This window comes from Phocoena sinus, chromosome 15 (assembly GCF_008692025.1).
Source record: "Phocoena sinus isolate mPhoSin1 chromosome 15, mPhoSin1.pri, whole genome shotgun sequence".
NCBI classification, from domain to species: Eukaryota; Metazoa; Chordata; class Mammalia; order Artiodactyla; family Phocoenidae; genus Phocoena; species Phocoena sinus.
In genome coordinates this window covers 15,067,747-15,084,887 of record NC_045777.1, presented here as the reverse complement: position 1 = coordinate 15,084,887, position 17,141 = coordinate 15,067,747, and the positions used below count along the sequence as shown (strand labels likewise).

The window sequence follows — 17,141 nt, the reverse complement described above, 5'->3', positions numbered from 1 at the left end:
GGCCAGGTAGACAGAGCTCAGAGCATCTACGGGGCATTTTGAAAACAGCTATTGATCATGTGTTGGCACTACCTTGGTTGCTTTTTAAAAAAATTATCTTAGGGCTTCCCTGGTGGCGCAGTGGTTGAGAGTCCGCCTACCGATGCAGGGGACATGGGTTCGTGCCCCAGTCCGGTAGGATCCCACATGCCGCGGAGCGGCTGGGCCTGTGAGCCATGGCCACTGAGCCTGCGTGTCCAGAGCCTGTGCCCCGCAACGGTAGAAGCCACAGCTGTGAGAGGTCCACGTACCGCAAAAAAAAAAAAAAAAAAAAAAAAAAATTATCTTAGTTCATGTTTGACCTTATGAGGTTAGAAGTACTATTTCATGTTATAAATGAAGAAACTGAAGCTTGGAAGGGTTAAATGACTTTGCCAAGGTCACAGAGCTGGGAAATGATATATCTGGGATTAACCTCTTCTCCAAGGTCACATAACCAATACTGGCAGCAGTGGGATTTGAACCCAAGACTCTCTGACTTCAAAGACTGTCCTCTAAAAGAGGTTTGAAAGTTGTGTCCTCTAAGGCCCTGGTGATTCAAGAGGTGGGACTCAAAGTACTCAAATAGGAAAGCTCTGCTGTTCATAGTTTTTATAGTTAGATGATGCAGAAAAAAATTTTTTGTATAAAGAATTTGATTTGCATTTATGCCATGAGGACCTTACCTGTGAGTTAGAGGAGGATGAGGGCTGAGAAAAGTCCATTGGATTTGGAAATGGGGAATTTGATGGTGACCCTGATAAAGGCATCAGATCTCTCTGGTTGTGAGCAACAGAAACTGAGTCTGGCTATTGGAGGCAGAGAAGGAATTTGTGACAACAGTGTGGGCATGTAGTGGTCACCCATTCTCCCTTCCTTTGTTTGTTTGTTTGTTTGTTTGTTTCTGGTTTATTTTTATTTCTTCCTTAGAGATGATGGAGACTTCCATCCCATGGGGAGGGAACACATGAAGATGAAGGGGAATGAGAAGACAGGGAGTATGGGAAGGAATGGAACCCCTGGTGGAAGAGTCCACCTCGGAAAAGAAGGGATTCTCCTCTTCACAGGGTTCCCTCAGAAATATACTCACTGACAAGGATGGAATTTGGAAGAAATTTCCATGGAAGGGACTGAAGGACATCAGGTCATTGGCTAAGGTAGAAACCAAGTGTGGTTCTGGAGATTTCCATAGAATGGAAACGATTCTGAAAAACCACGGGGGAACGATGGGCTAAAGTTGAGAATGAAAAAACAAAGAGATATGCAAGAGCTTTGAGGCTTATCTTATTTAATGAGAGGAGCACATATGCCAATTTTGAACCAGACTTAAAATTAGATCAATATGCTATACAAATGCTTTAGTTCTATAAACCTAATACTAGTTGTTGAAGGCATCTTCTTTCATTTGTAGCAGCAAGGAAAGCTATAAATCTTCATTAAAGTGATGTGTTGGGCTTCCCTGGTGGCGCAGTGGTTGCGAGTCTGCCTGCCAATGCAGGGGACACGGGTTCGTGCCCCGGTCCGGGAAGATCCCACGTGCCGCGGAGCGGCTGGGCCCGTGAGCCATGGCCACTGAGCCTGCGCGTCCGGAGCCTGTGCTCCACAATGGGAGAGGCCACAACAGTGAGGGGCCGGTGTACCACAAAAAAAAAAAAAAAGTGATGTGTTAATTAAGTTCTCCTTAAAATTCTTGCTTGGATGAGGGATGCAGAAAGAAGAGTGTCTGTCTCAGCAAGTGATCATAAAGGGTCCTTCTGGGACTTCCCTGGTGGTCCAATGGCTAAGAATCCACCTTCCAATGCAGGGGATGTGGGTTCAATCCCTGGTTGGGGAACCAAGATCCCACATGCCGTGGGGCAACTAAGCCCATGTGCCGCAACTACTGAGCACGTGGGCCACAACTAGAGAGCCCATGCACCACAACTACAGAGCCCATGCGCTCTGGGGCCCGCACACCACAACAACTGTGCCCACACGCCACAACTAGACAGAAGCCCGTGTGCCTCAACGAGGAGCCCACATGCTGCAACTAAGGCCTGACACAGCCTAAAATAAAATAAAATAAAGGGTCCTTCCATTTGTCTAGTGCTTTTCAGTTTAGAAAATATATTCACTCATATAACCTCACATGCTAAAAGGATAGGAAGGGATAACAAATCTTGAATATAAATCACACTGGAAAAATATTTCCAAAGAAGGAGAAGAATCTCTTCATACTGAGACTGGAAATGAACCGCCATTTCCAGAAAAGGTGTGTAGGAAAGCATTCTCCCTTCCTAACTGTACCCTTCAGTTACATCCCACTGGAATCTTTTGTTGGCAACCTATAGCGCTGATTTAGTTTAGCTCACGAAACTGAAGGTAATGCTAAAAGAACCATGCTTGGAAAGGATGGTAAACAAGACAGAACCAAGGTCTTCTCAGGCCACTTTTGAATGAGTGCCATACATTTTCAGAACTTTTGTCATTCATTGGTCAAGACTAAAATTCCAGGGAGAGCATCTGATTGGCCACTCCCGGTCTGGGGGTAGGGCAGGATCTCTGACTGGCAGTCCCCTCCAACCCCACCTGTCATGCGTGGAGGAAGAGTCATCTACCAAATCAAAATCAGGCTACTGTTATCAGAAAAAGGACAGAAGAATGCTAGCTGACAAAACAACAAAATAGCCAATACACTCAGAGAGCGAGGTCTCCTTGGAGTGAAGGAAGTTTGAATGGGTCAAACAGTCCAAGAGGACAAAGCCCCATTGTATGGTTAAAGACACCCTGTTCGTTCCTGGGAATTTCTTCAATGTTCACTTGCTTACAGTCATCTAAGAGCGGGCAGGCATGTCTGCAGCTGACTCATATCACTTCCTGTTTCAACCTTTTCTTCTTTCCTTTCTTCCTTGATAAACATGATTTTACACTCATGAAGTTACGTTCAAATTTTTGATGCATCATCTATGCTAACCTCAGACAGAGTTCTGTGTGTGTGTGTGTGTGTGTGTATGTGTGTAACACTGAAATAACTGCAGCCACACAACTAAAAGGCTTTGCAAGCGTCTTCCTTCTGATTTACTGCTGTTTCCGTCAGCAAGTCACTTTCCCTTAGCTGCACTTCAGTTTCCTCATCTGTAAAATGAGAATAATACCTAATTATTAAGTTTGTTATAAGATCGTTAAATAAAAACAAGTTACCTTTTACTGAACACCTACTGTGAGCCCACCCGAGAGGTCACAATTTTAAATTCCTTCCCGGCCAGGCTAGTGATGTGGATGAAGGTATTTGGAGTGGGAGTGGGGACAGGGGAGACAATGGTGGGGACGGTGGGGATTATGGAAACTGGAGAGATCCCTCCTCTCATAACAAGAGAGCAGCTCTACTTAGCTTATTCATGGTTTTCAAAGTGTGGTCCCTCGAGCACCACCATCAGCGGCCCCAGAAACCTGTTAGCTGCCGATTCTCACGTTCCTCCCCTCTCCTACTGAATCAAAACTCTGGAGCTAGAGCTCTCAAAACTGTGCTTGAACAAGTCATCTAAGTGATTCTGATGCTTGCTCCGGTTTGAGGCCCACTGTTCTCGTAGACAGTTGCCATGGAATGTTGCAAGACTGTGTTCCCAGATCGTTTCCTTTCTCTGAAAGATGCTAGAATTTTACTTGCATGTGAAATCCCCCACTCTTAAATTTACCAACTAATTCAAACTTTTAAAATGTACTGTGTGGGCTAACAATACAATATTCTAGCCAGGTTTGCAACATCTGGTTTATGCTTTTCCCTTTGAACCTTAAACTAACCCTACAAAACACTTTTCACGATACTCCTCTCGCCCCTTTCCCTGGCCTCGCCGCGCAGCTTGCAGAATCATAGTTCCCTGACCAGGGATTGAACCTGGGCCCTCAGCAGTGAAAGCATGGAGTCCTAACAACTGGACCGCCAGGGAATTGCCTCACGATACCCCTTTTAAGGAAGAAGAAGATGTAGGTCCAAAAAGCGAGGTGCTGTTATAAGTCACACAGCCAGGAAGTAGCCAACCCCTGATGTGGATCTGAATGTATTTGGTTTTAAAGCCTCTGCCCTTTTTACATTTTATGTAGAAGCAAACTATATGAATATACCTAGCACACAGGTTAGCATCGCAAAAGCTAAACATCATTGGCCTATGAAATTTTATCCTCCATCCGTGTGCCCCGCCCCATCCTCTTGGCCTCAGACTAATCCCCATTTCTGTCAGAGAGAGTCAATCCCCAGGAGAGCCCAAGAGGGCTGGGGAGGGGTAAGGCCGAGTAGTTTCCTGGCCTGGGGAGCTAGCTAGGTGCCAGAAGAAAGCTGTCGGCAGCAGTGCCTGAGGCTGAAGGTCCAGTAGGCAGCTGGGTCCACAGGCTAAGACCATTTGCTCATCAAAGTGTCTTCTGCTGCCCTAGACTGAGTTCCAGGAGCCGCCCTGGGCTGTGCCCCTACCTGGCTCCTGCGTCATGGCTGTGGACTGTTCCCTGTGCTCAGAGTAAACAGCCCTGGCCCCTCCCAACCAGCACCCGTCTCCGTCCCCAGGCTGAACTCCGTCCCCATCTGTGGGGACAGTGGCTGGATGTGCTTCTGTCACCAGCTCCGACTCACCTGTCATCCCAATGGTCACTGCCCCGCCCCCTTCTGCCCTCCAGCAGCAAAGACCTCCTGGGGCTTAAGGACCTCAGATTTTGGATCAGGAAGGATGTTTGAAGGCACTTCTTGCTGGGTAACTGTGTCTTGGCCTTTACCAGCCTGCACGTTAAAGCTTGGTGTGTCTCCTTACTAACAGGAGACACCAGTTTTGAAGTACTCACGGCCATTGAGCTACGACCTGTTATGCGCCAGAGCTGGGGTTCCAGTGTCAGTCAGTGCGTATCTAGCCCTGAAGGAGGGCACAGCTGTTCCATTCAGGAGCACGCCATTTGTGTTCTCATGGGATGTTTATATTATCAGCATCTTTGGAGGTGACAACGCGGCAGCTCAGAACAGGGAAGTGATTCACTCAAGGTCCCTCAGCTGGGAGGTGCTGGAGGCGGCTGGGAGTCAAACCCAGACCCCATCACCCAAAGCCAGTGCCGAAGGCGCCTTTAATTACTTTCTCTACACCAGCTGTGTGCCCTAGATGTGTCACGAAGAACGTACATTTATGACGGAATGGAAAAAATAAGGGCTTGGAGGGATGGAGACTTGGGACCAAACCTTGTCTCTACAGCTTCTCATGGGACCTTGGGTGGGAGGGCACCCCCTCTGCACATCCAGTCCATCTGTCAGGCACAGCTGATGGCAACAATATCTGTCTGTTCACAGGCGTCTGGGAAGATCCATGACTCCGTGAGACATTGGACACAGAGCTGCACACAGGGAGCCCTGAGAGAGTGTTGGTATGGAAAACAGAGGGAGGGAGAAACACACATGAAATGGCTCTAGATGTTAATAGGTGTTTCACCTTCCTTGGCCTCAGTTTCTTGTGTCCAGTCGGTTCATTCATGAATAAATTTTCCTGTAGCTCCTACTATTGCTGCCCTCCAGCAGCAAAGACCTCCTGGGGCTTAAGGACTGTTGTGTATCCCTACACAACAGCTCCACCATGAATCTCTAAAGAGCAATTTTCACTCTGATCTGCTGACCCCAAATCCACCCACTTCATCCGCAGGCTCCTCCCTGTGGGTCCTGCCCTTTCCCCCTCCTTTACCGACAGCGGGCATTACCAGGAGACCCCTGAGTCTCAGAATGGGAACCCCTGAGTCTAGCCCTTGGCCTCCTGCTGCCCTGCCCACGGGCCCCAGGAGGGAGGTGGGGAAGCAGGAGCGGACAAGGGTCCAGCTGCAGCTGGTCGAGCTGCACCGGCCTGGAAACAGCTTAGGTTCCTAGTTCCCACTGGGGCCAGAGTGACACCTGATCCTGGGGCATTGTGAAACGGCAAGAGGTTGCAGCCGGCCCGCCTGCCTTGTCCGCTGAGCCCTCTACCCGCACGGCTTCGGCCCCGCCCCTACCCCACGCCCCCCAGGAAAGCGGTTAAATCCCCCCTTCCGGGCAGCGCCTCACTCCCGCCCCGGCGAGCACCATGCCTACCTGCCGCCTCGGTCTGCTCGTCGCCGCCCTCCTCCTTGGCCTGCTGCTGGGCCTCCCCCCGGTCACAGGTGAGTGGGGCGGGGAGAGGCCTGGCGCCCAAAGGGGCCGAACCGGGAGAGCCGGGAAGGAGCCCGGCAGAAGCTTAGCCTCTCTGGGGACAGAGAAGTGAGGATTCCCGGGGTGGAAGTGGGGAGTCCCATGAAGACCAAAATGCGGGGATCCCTGGTGCCTAAAAGTGGTGACCCTTGGAGCTTTAGATGTGGGGTCCAATGGGCTGGAGGTGGGGAGACACTGAAGGCTGACATATGCGCGGGGGGAGATGGGGAGACTCTTTGCTGACAATGGAGACTCATTGGCCAGAGGCGGGGACCCTCTGCCTGGACATGGGAAGCTCCTAGACGCTTAGTTGTGCGGGGTTCCCCTAAGAATTGAGGGCTCAGAAGCCAAGAGTTTGGTCACTCCTGTCGTCCCAGGTATCAGGGACCCCGGCCCTGGAGGTGGGGCTCTCTCAAGGCTGTAGTGGGGTGTGGGGAGCAGGGACTGAGACTCAGAATTCCCGGGAGATTGAGATTTGGGGCCGTCAGACAGGAGGCGGGCATCCTCTGAGAGCGGGACTGAGTCCCCCACTGCGCGTCCGCCTCCCAGGCACAGGAGCAGAGAAATCAGGCGTGTGCCCCGCGCTAGAGGTGGACCTGAACTGCACGCAGGAGTGCCTCTCGGATGGGGAATGTGCGGACAATCTCAAGTGCTGCCGGGCCGGCTGCGCCACCGTCTGCCAGATGCCCAATGGTAACCCCGGGGGACCCACGCGGGGCGGGGCGGGGCAGCGGGGGTTGGGAGGGGGAGGGAGTGCCCAGTTCTGTTCCGGGATCTGGGGCGCGACCGACCCAGGGGTTCCCGACCAGGTCGAGGCGGATGGAGCCAGATCAGCCCGTGCTCTCCTTCCCATGGCTCCGGTGAAACCTAGGCGTCGCTGAAGTGCAGCCAGGGGGAAGGGAGGTCCCCCACTCCTGGCCGGATTCATTGCTCTGGGGCATGACGGACTTCCGGGACGCACCACGGAGACGTTGTTCCGGAACATTGTTCTCTGAGATTAGGGGACCTGGTTCGGATTTTCCTCCTGTCTGGGTTCAGCCGCGGGGCAACCTAGGGCTGCCCAATGGGCTGGGCCCCAAGGTCTGGGGCGCTCCTCCCCATTAGCGCCCCTACCCTGGGGCCTCCCCAACCCAGGAGGAAGGACTTGGGACGCCTGCTGGCGGGACTCCCCGAATCCCTCTGTCCAGATGGAGACTTTCCAGGTTTAGGAGAGCACCCAGCCCATCTTAAAGATGTGGATGTGAGCTACAAAAGAGAGCAAGGTTCTTGTCCAAGGTCACATTGCCATTTCTGGCTGGGCAGGAGTCATAACGCAGGGGGTTCCTTTCTGCCTGAGTGGTTTGAAGAATGTCAGGACCCCTCCCAGAGCACCCCTCCCACTTCTTCATGTTTAAAACTCTCTTCCACTCTAAGGGTTGAGTGAGAGAAAGAAAGTGTGTGAAGCTGGCCTGTCATAAAAAGTACTTGCTGGAGCTGAAGACTGTCCAGTAGGCCATGGGGGCTCCTATCAGAGCAGGAAGCTGTGGAATCCAAACTTCTTATTTTTCAGAGGGAAAGACTGAGGACTAGACCAGGGATATGACTTGGATCCCAAGGTGCTGGGATCACTTGTCTTTATCCAGAAAAAAAAACCTCTGTGATGCCCCCACCTTGTGGTTTCTCTGAAGATGCCCACAGGGGCTGGGAAGGTTTGTAATTGGAGATTCAGTCACTCATGAGCAGGGAGGTTGGAGGTGGAGGGAGGACAGGCCCATCAGGGGGCTTCTGGGTCTGGGGGCCTCTAACCTGGACCAGAGGGAGGAGGACCGGAAGGAGAGGAGGACACTGGGAGAGAAAGGAGGATGGCAGACAGGCAGATGAGAGAGGAGGACGGAAAAAAGAGGAATCTCTGCTGTTAGCGGGAGTCTCTGCTGTTCCCTGGTCTCAGATGGACAGACTGAGGCAGGAAGAGGGGCAGGACCAGAGGGCCTCCTGAGCTAGAATCCTAGTTGTGCCGTCTGCTGGTTGTGGGTCCTGAGCAAGTCGCTTCACCTCTCTGAGCCTCTGCTTTCTCGCTGGCAAAATGGGATGAGAATCTCAGATGTTGTAGGGTCGACATGAGGCTAAGTGAAATCATACATGTGAAATGTCTCAGGAGAGAGTAGACCCTCCACACACAGTGGCTTGTTTTGTGGGTACCCCGCTCCTGAAGCCCTTCTGTCCAGGGGCAGCTCGGTATTGAAAGCTCCTGCCCTTCTCAAGGGAAAGGGTGACTTTGTGCGAGGAAGACAGCCCCTCCTGTCCTCTGCAGCTCATCACCCAGTTGTGTGCCTGTTTGACACTTGGATGGGCTTGCTCCTGGGGCTTCTGGGCATTGAGCCAGCTCCCTTCTCCTTGACCCTGGAAGTGGGTCACAGGGTGTGTGTGTGTGTGTGTGTGTGTGTGTGTGTGTGTGTGTGGACATTGGAAGGTTAGGCTCAGGTCTTGGTTTTACTTATGATCAGCAGTGTGCCGTTGGGTGATGCCGTCACATCTCTGGGTCTAATTTTCCTCCTTTGTAGTAGGAGCAGGGTAGAAATATCCCCTACAGAAGAGAGAGTTGATGTGGAGGTTTAAAGGACAAATTGAATTTACATTAAGGGCTTTGTAATCAGCACATATCTGTGGTGTTATCTGTTTGTGTGTGTGTTAGTGGAAGAATGCTTGTCTGGGTGTGGATGAGTGAGGTTGTATGGGGGCCTTGGTGCTAGATGGTGGTAACTGGGAGTGAATAGATGGGAGTGAGTGAAGAGATTGTGGGCGTGTAACCCCTCACACGTGCACTGCACTTTACAGCTGACAAAGCAGCAGATGCATGGTGCACAGACCTGAAGCCAGATTCCTGGGTTCAGATCCTGTCTCCACCCTGTATGACCTTAGGCAAATTACTTAACTTCTTGGTACCTCAGTTTCCTCATCTGCAACATAAGGAAATAGTAACAGTTCCTCGCGCCCTGTTTTAGGATTACCGTGAGGATTAGCTGAGTTAATACACTCAAATGCTTAGGGTAATGCCTGGCACATAGAAGCAGCTAAGTGTTAACTGCTGTCCTTACTCATTATTATTCTTATTACAAGGACTTTGTGCAGGGAGAAGGACTATATGTCTGTTGCCTCCACTGCTTCCACAGCGGCCCCAGGACATGGGCAGCACGGATCTCATGTGACACCTGAAGACACGGGGCTCTGGGAGATTTCTGGCCCCAGGTCACAGAGTTAGGAAAAGGCAGATCTGGGGCTCAAACTAGGGCCCTATGATCCCAAAACACTCAGGGAGAGAGCAGAAGGAAGGGAGGTTGCAGGTGCTCTCCCAAGGTCCCCTGAGATCCACTCCAGCCCCTAAGATCCACTTAGGCAGGCAGCTCTCTTGTTTGTGAGTCCAGGTGGGTGGTTGTGCTGTGGAGACGTGTTCAGCTCCTTGCTTCCCCTCTGCCCACCCCCCCACCCCTTTTTCCACCCAGAAAAGAAGGGTTCCTGCCCTCAGGTGGACATCGCCTTCCCCCAGCTCGGCCTCTGCATGGACCAGTGCCAGGTGGACAGCCAGTGTCCTGGTCTGTTGAAGTGCTGCCACAATGGTTGCGGGAAGGTGTCCTGTGTCACACCTGTCTTCTGAGGTAGGTGGCCTGGGGGGAGGGGTGCACTGATGCCCAGATGTGATGACACCTGCAGGAGGCTGAAAAGGAGGACCTGAGCTAACACACTGCTGTTCCCTTCTCTGTCCTTTACTTTCATTCACTCAACAGGTTCACTGAGCGTCTGTCACGTGCCAAGCACTGCTCTAGGTGCTGGGGATGCTCCGTGTGTAAACAAATTTCTTTCTGGTGGTTTTATATGCTAGTGAATGATAAAATAAATACGCAAGTATACTCTGTGAAATGTTAGTGGGGAATAAGTGGCCTGGAGAAAAAGAAAAAAGAGCGGGGATAAGGAGTGGGGATGGGGGGCGGCAGGGAGCAGCACTGCAATGTTTTCATGGGACCTCCCGGAAGGCAGCATATGAACAGACTTGATGGAAACGAGGGAGGGGGCCGCGAGCATGTCAGGGAGAATGTTACAGGCCGAGGGGGCAGCAGGTGTAACGCAGTAGCCTCCCTGGTGAGTTTCAGAAAAAGCCAGAAGGCTGGAGCCTGCTGATCAAGGAGAGAGCAATAGAGGAGAGGGTCCGAGAGGTAGGTGGTAAGCGGAGGGACCTGACAGACCATGTAAGGACTTTGGTCTTGACCCATGGTCTTGACCCAGAGATGTCGGATCCTTGGGAATGGACACGCTCTGACTTAGATTTGCAAAGATTGCTGAGGGTGTTGTGTGGAGGCCCTAGGGGACAGGGAGCAGGCAGAAGCAGGGAGACCAGCGAGGAGGCTCCTGCAAGAGGCCAGGCGTGAGATGATGGACCAGGTGACGTAAGTGGCTACATTTGGGACCTATGTGAAGGTAGATGGGACAATATTTGCTGATGAATTGGGCTGTGAGAAGGTTTACTCCTTTTCCCCTTAACAGCCACGTAAATAAGTCAGTGGCTGGAGGAGCAGCTGTGTCCTGGGAGGGCGGGCGGTGGCTGGATGGGTTGGGGAAGTAGGAAGCTCTTTGCATAGGCCAGTGCGAGGCAGAAGAATTGATCTTTACTCTCGCCAAAAAGCTTGGCTTTTCAGGACAGAGCTGGTAGAGATCAGTTAATTGCGGTTCAGTTTCTCAAATGCCCCTTTCGAGTGTGTTGAGCACTTACCCTGTGGCAGGCAGGGCTACACTCAGCCACCTCGAGGGGCTCTGACGCGGGAAGGACAAGATTGTGCAGCCTCTCTTTCCCCACATATAAGTAAAAATAAAACAATATTAAGCCGTAAAGCAAGTGTAAGAAAATAAAGAGAAGCAAAACCAAAGAACATGCATCGTCAGGCCATTGCAGGGTCCAGCTCTGTGCCGGGTTCTGGGACGGAAGGTGACCACCGCCCTTCCTCACCGAGCTCGCAGCCCAGTGGCTGAGGCAGACAGATGGACAGACGCCCCCAGTGCCTGTCGTCGGTGTTGCAATGGAGGGAGGGGCTGGGTGTGATGGGGACATAGAAGAGGAAAGCCTCACCCAGGTGGGGGTGGGGAAAGGAGGGAGCAGGCTTCCCAGAAGGGACCCTGAGCCAATCCTGAAGGATGAATGAAAGGTCGGTAGTCTGGTGAAGTACAGCAGCGGGGAGGCTGTTTCAGACAGAGGGAACCGGACAAGCAAGAACCTGGAAGGGCCCTTTGGTTGAAATCTCATTGTTGATCCTGCGATAATTTTGATAAGCTCTCAGCCAAGGGGCTGGCAGGTCAGTGATGGAACCTATTGCCCAGATGTGAAGACTGAGACCCAGAGAGAGGGGAGGACGTGCTCAAGGCCCCAAGGTTGTTAATTCAGTGCCTGAGAGAGAACCACGGTCTCCCCAGGGACCAGAGCTCTCCACCTCTTGCCTCCATCAGTGTCAGCTGCATGGGCTGGCTTTGCAGTCAGGAAGACCTGGGTTCAGATTTCAGCTCTGACACTTAACTAGCCTTTTTCACCTCCCTGAACTGCAAATATTTTGCTTATAAAATGGGATAAATAAAATAATAAGATCTTTTTGATCAGCTAACCCAGCTTAGCCAAAGGAATAGGGGCATGGTGGAACTTGCTAGTGGTGGAAGGACTCTTAGGGACATAAATGACAGTGGCCCCTCAGGAAGGTCACGTCACAATGGTCAGTGGGGACCATGGTATACCCAGGTGTGTCCGGGGATGGTCAGAAGCAGAAGAGATGAGTCTAGGACTTTCCGAAAAGTGCAGGCAGAGCCCCAGGGCCTCCAGACGGTGAGGCTTTCCTGGGGGCGGGGGTAGGGAGCTAAGGGGGGATGTGATGGGGTAGCGGGGGCTTTAGCCCAGAATTTAAGCTGCAGGCATTCTTGTCCAGTATCATGGATACTGTTGTTGATGGTATTATTGTGATTTTCTTCCTCCACCTCCAGCCACCAGCCTGAGGAGTCGGGGAGTGGAAGTGTCTGCCTGGCCCTGTCTGGCTCCAGCCCAGCTGCCCTCCTCCCTTCCTGGCCTCTGTGCTCCCCTCCTGAGCGGCCACAGCTGCTTCTTTTCCAACCAATAAAGTGACCACTTCCAGCACAGATGGGGCTGTGGCCTCTGTTCTTATTATTCTGGCTCATTCGTCCCACGACTCTGGGTGAAGGTGCGGGCATGGGGGTGCAGGGTGCAACGAGATCATCCAGGCACAAAGTCTGAGATCAGCTCTGACACAATGAGCATAAACTCAGGGCTCATCTGTGTGCGCTGGCACTTGCCTGGGTGAATCCGCCCACCAGCCCTATGCGGTTGTTGGTTATTCTCCCAGGGTTTTGGAGGAGAGAACTGGGGCTCAGAGAGATGCTGGAATCCTTCCAAAGTCACTGGGATTCGTTGCTGGGGGTTCTGACAACAGCAGCAGCATGTACTGTGTGCCAGACACAGGGCTGGGAGATTCACTTGTGAGATCTTCTGGATCCCCAAAACAACCCTCAAATTAGTTGATGACAGTCCTGTGTTACAGACTGGGACTCCACCAAGTTACTTGCTTGGGGCCACACAGAAAGAAGGTGGCAAAGCCAGGGTCCTTCGTTGTAGCTGCTTTTTAAAAATCAAACCGTTATTTTACGTAAATAATATTCACATGGATCAATATTGAAAAGGTAAAAATACGCAGTGAAACATCTCTCACCCTTGACCCTCTTCCTGCACCTGCAGCCACTCAGTTGTTTTCTACAGAGGAAACGAATGCCATCAGTTTCTTGTGTCTTCTTCCCAAGAGAGCTCCAGCTCACTCCCTCTATCCTTTCTTCTCTCTGTAGCCCCTCTCTTTATTCCCCCCTTCTCTCCCTTCTTTCTATGCCTACTTTTTCCCTCCCTCTCCTTCTCACCTCCCCTCTCTTCCTCTCTATTCCTCTTCTATCATCTATCTCCATCTCTCCAGGGACATGTAGACATAAAATTCTCATCTAGGGCTTCCCTGGTGGCACAGTGGTTCAGGGTCCGCCTGCCGATGCAGGGGACACGGGTTCGTGCCCTGGTCCAGGAAGATCCCACATGCCGCAGAGCGGCTGGGCCCGTGAGCCATGGCCGCTGAGCCTGCGCGTCGGAGCCTGTGCTCTGCAGCGGGGCGGGTGGGGGGAGGGCGGCGCAGCAGTGAGAGGCCCGCGTACCGCGGGGGAGAAAAAAAAATTCTCATCTATCCCACCTTTTTACAGAATTGTAGTACACTATACACATTGTGTTGTACTTGGCTTTTTCCACTTCATATATCTTGAAGATCCCTCACAGCATAAAAGATTTCTTCATTCATTTCTCTGGCCGTATAGTAGTCCATTGTTGGGATGTACGAAGTTTATTTAACCACACTTACTTACACTGGTGACTATTTAGGTTGCTTTCAACCTTTTACAGGCTTAGATTTGAACCTGAGTCATCTAATGACACCAGAGTCCCATGCTGACTCTACTGCAGTGATTTTTCACGTTAATCCCTGAGGTGGGGTGGGGAGGGGATGCCTAACCTTTTGGGGTGAGGAGGGGGTAAAGCAACGAAGTCATGGCAGAGACTCAGCCCCCAGGACATGGTTTATGTCCTTCCCTGCACCTCCACCCACCGTGGAACGTGAGAGGTCAGGGCAGCTTGAGTGCGTTTGTGTGGAGACAGAAAGCTGGGGGGCTTGGCGTTTGGCCAGCCTTATCTTTCTCATCCTCCTGTGGGTCTCTGCCCCAGGCCATGAGCCAGCAAAGAACCTGGCTGTCCATCCATCCCCCTGGGGGTACGTGGGAACGCGTCTCCTGTATGAGAATGGGGGTGCTCACTGCCTTTGGAGGTAGGTGGGTGACAGTATCGCTTTTCTCCTAGCTTTCCCTTTTCCAATCTCTATCCCTGTCCAGGCTCCAGTCTCCCCAACCCTTCTAAGCAAAAACAAAGTGATAGGCTGGGTAGAGTCGTTAGGGACTAAATGTGTGGGTACCACCCCTTCCACTTTCTCCTTGCTTTCCCCCGGCTCTGCCTTCTGAAAGAGAGCCCTGGGCAGGGCCTTGTTTAACTCAGGGATGGCAGAGGTATGCCTTTGTATGCACGCCATTATTTCTTCCATCGGCACCATGCCACAAATCGCTCTCCTCCTTTCCAGGAGCCTGTGTGTGGACGGCATCCTGATGGGCTATGTGTTCTGTAGCCAGACCACAGCCATGCTAGTTTGAGCTAGAAGGACGGCTCCCAGGGCCAGAAACTTGGTTAACTGCTGCCTTTCCGGAGCTCAGGGCAGGGTCTCTTCCTGCGCTTACTTTCTCCCATCTCTGGCAACACGCCGCTTCGCTGTTGCCTCTAAACCCCACCTCCAGTCCAGACCGCTGTGTACGGTAAAACCCTGTAGAAACAAACATCTGTTCTTCAGCAAGGTGCAGGTTGGTGATTGGAGACATAATAGGAAGTTAGTTACACATGAGGGAGCCGGAGCTTGAAAAATGAAGTTCTAAAGCCAGACCAGTAGAGGACAGCCCTGCCTGAGGAACAGCGTAAGCAGAGGTATTCCTCATTCAGGAAACCTTTTTTGAGCCCTTACTATGTGTTCTGTTCTAGGTGGTGGGGATTTGACATCAAGGAGGTGAGGGGTGTGTGTGTGTGTGTGTGTGTGTGTGTGTGTGTGTGTGTGTGTGTGTGTGTGTGTGGGTATGTGTGCACGCGCGCGTGTGGGGTGAGGGAAACGGTCACTAAATGAATGAACCAACACAGGTTTAACATGTCAGGTGGTAGAAAGATTATGGCAAACTATAAAGTTGGGTAAGAGGACTAGTGGGTCCAGGGGATGGGGTAAGAGGTAGGGGGTTGTTGCTTTGCAGAGGGTATTCGGGGAAGGTCTTTCCTAAGGTGTCATTCAAGTCATGAGCTGAGTGAAGAAGGACATGAGCCACACGGAACCCATGGGAAGAGCTGTCCAGACCAAGAAGCTTCTAGGGCTCAGGACCTGAGTTCAGAGTGCTTGAGGATCATGGCTGGCGTGCTGAGGGCTCAGGAGCATGAAGGGAGATGCAGTCAGAGAAGCAGTGCAGGCTCAGATCATGGAGGGCCCTGTGGTCACTACAGGACTTTGCCTTTTATTCTGAGGAATTTAGAAGCCATAGGAGGGGTTTGAGCAGAGCGATGATGTCATCTGACCTATGTTTGGAAAAGATCCTTCTGGCTGTTATACTAAGAATAGACTCTGGGGGCAATGTGAAGCAGGGAGAGCAGTTAGGCTGCCCAACAGGACATAGGAGAAATGACTTTTTTTGCCTCTTCATCTACTAATCTGTATGAGACCCCCAAGCTGCCAGCCCTAATGCCCCGGGAGCTAGGGCTGCACCAGCTATGATGGCTCCTGTGACTGCTGTGTGGTTCCATTTGTCCTGTCCATTGATGCAGCTTCCAAAAACTAACTCGTGAAATAATCATATTGCAAACACAACAGACACTCCCCTTCTTGCCCCATGATCACGTTTACCCAGTTGATCATTCTACTACAAGTTGATGGCAAAACTGTGAGGGTGAGGAAAACAGAGTGATGGCTGACAACTCGTTAGCTCTCCATTCAGTGCTGCAATCTGTTGGTGAGGGTCTGGTTTGTTTAGCCCTTAAAGATGGTACTTGGTGGGAGCTGCAGCGCCCCCCTGAGCCACAGAACAGCATAGCGTTAGTAGGCCCGGCCTGCAGAGCATAGAGGTCCTAGACCCAGAAGTCTCTGCATACCTCCCACGGCTGGGATATCAACCCCAAAGAAGCCCAGGGCCCAGCCAAACCAGGTTTATTGGGGTGAGTTCATTACATAAAAAGATGGGACCCTCTAGAGCTACTGAAACCTCATTATTTGCAGCCCTCAATCTTGGACAGCCCTCTGGGGATTTTTCACCAGATGAACGATCCAAAGCCTGTGGTTTATACTATGGGCTAGGGTTAGGCTTAGCACTATGGTTAGACTCTTGGCACTACCAGGGGAATAGACAATGGAAGGCAGCCAACCTTTGCGATCAATCTGAAAACAACAAGCCCTCACTGATGGAAGGTTGGTACCTCTCTCCTCAGGCAGAGCTCTAAGTGGCCTGGATGGTGCCCACAGGACCCCCTTTAACCAACCTCCAGGTAGCAATATACACAGACTCTGGGGCAGAGTGCCTGGGCAGGCTGAGTGATTTGGAGCTTGGAATTTTCTAGATTGGCTCACTCATGATCTCTGTTGTAGGGCCAGAGACTCTGGTTTGAAATAGCATTAACCTCTCAACATATCAATGTACAAATTAGGCATGTTCATGCTTATCACAAGGACAGCTCTCCATTGGTCTCATCTGGTTCAGCTGTGGTACACTTGTAAGGTTTCCCTGTTATCTCTTTTCCATTTGCCTATGGGACACCATATCCCACTCTCCTAGTAGCTCTGATGTGGTTGCAGTGATTTCTCCTTGACTTTTTCCTTTTTTATGCTTGATTTATTCTTTCAACTGTTAACTTTGACATGACTTCAGACTTAAAGAAAAGTTGCAAGAATAGTGCCAAGATTTCCTGCATCCTCTTTACCCATATTCATCAAACGCTTACATTTTACCATATTTACTTTCATCTCTTTCCTTCATCATCCTTCATCATCTTTCTCTCTCTCTCTCCACACACTCCACATATTATGTTTTTCTAAAGCATGTGAAAGTGTGTTGCAGACATCCTAAGTACTTCAGTGAAGTTCCTGAAATAAAGGCATTCTCTTAAATAACCACAGTACAATAATCAAATTCAGTAAATTAACATTGAACCTGTGCTATTATCTAATCTACAGACAGGACCAGCTACCTAATTTATGAGGCACAGGGATAAATGAAAATGTGGGTGCCACGTGGCTGCCCTGGCCTTCCCTGAAATGCCATAGGGAGTGCACACGTAATGAAACGGAGC

General features: G+C 51.2%; 2 protein-coding genes and 1 long non-coding RNA gene across 3 annotated transcripts in view; 1 reads left to right on the top strand and 2 right to left on the bottom strand.

The window, feature by feature from the left end:
* Nucleotides 1-3,049: 3,049 nt before the first annotated feature.
* LOC116740838 lies at nucleotides 3,050-5,938 on the bottom strand. Its single transcript, XR_004345967.1, has 2 exons — nucleotides 5,210-5,938; nucleotides 3,050-3,132 (listed from the first exon to the last, which is right to left on the bottom strand). It is a non-coding gene; the product is annotated as an uncharacterized LOC116740838 (long non-coding RNA).
* Nucleotides 5,939-6,035: 97 nt separating this feature from the next.
* WFDC2 (WAP four-disulfide core domain 2) lies at nucleotides 6,036-12,324 on the top strand. Its single transcript, XM_032606815.1, has 4 exons — nucleotides 6,036-6,150; nucleotides 6,728-6,871; nucleotides 9,658-9,810; nucleotides 12,170-12,324. The coding sequence occupies exons 1-3, from the start codon at nucleotides 6,075-6,077 to the stop codon at nucleotides 9,807-9,809; spliced, it is 372 nt and encodes a 123-aa protein (XP_032462706.1). The 5' UTR covers nucleotides 6,036-6,074; the 3' UTR covers nucleotide 9,810; nucleotides 12,170-12,324.
* Nucleotides 12,325-13,442: 1,118 nt separating this feature from the next.
* Nucleotides 13,443-17,141, bottom strand: part of WFDC3 (WAP four-disulfide core domain 3) — a 50,790-nt gene continuing 47,091 nt past the window's right edge. The window contains exon 6 of the transcript XR_004345965.1: nucleotides 13,443-14,592. The gene's annotated coding sequence lies outside the window, so the exon portion shown is untranslated. The remainder of the gene's footprint in view (nucleotides 14,593-17,141) is intronic.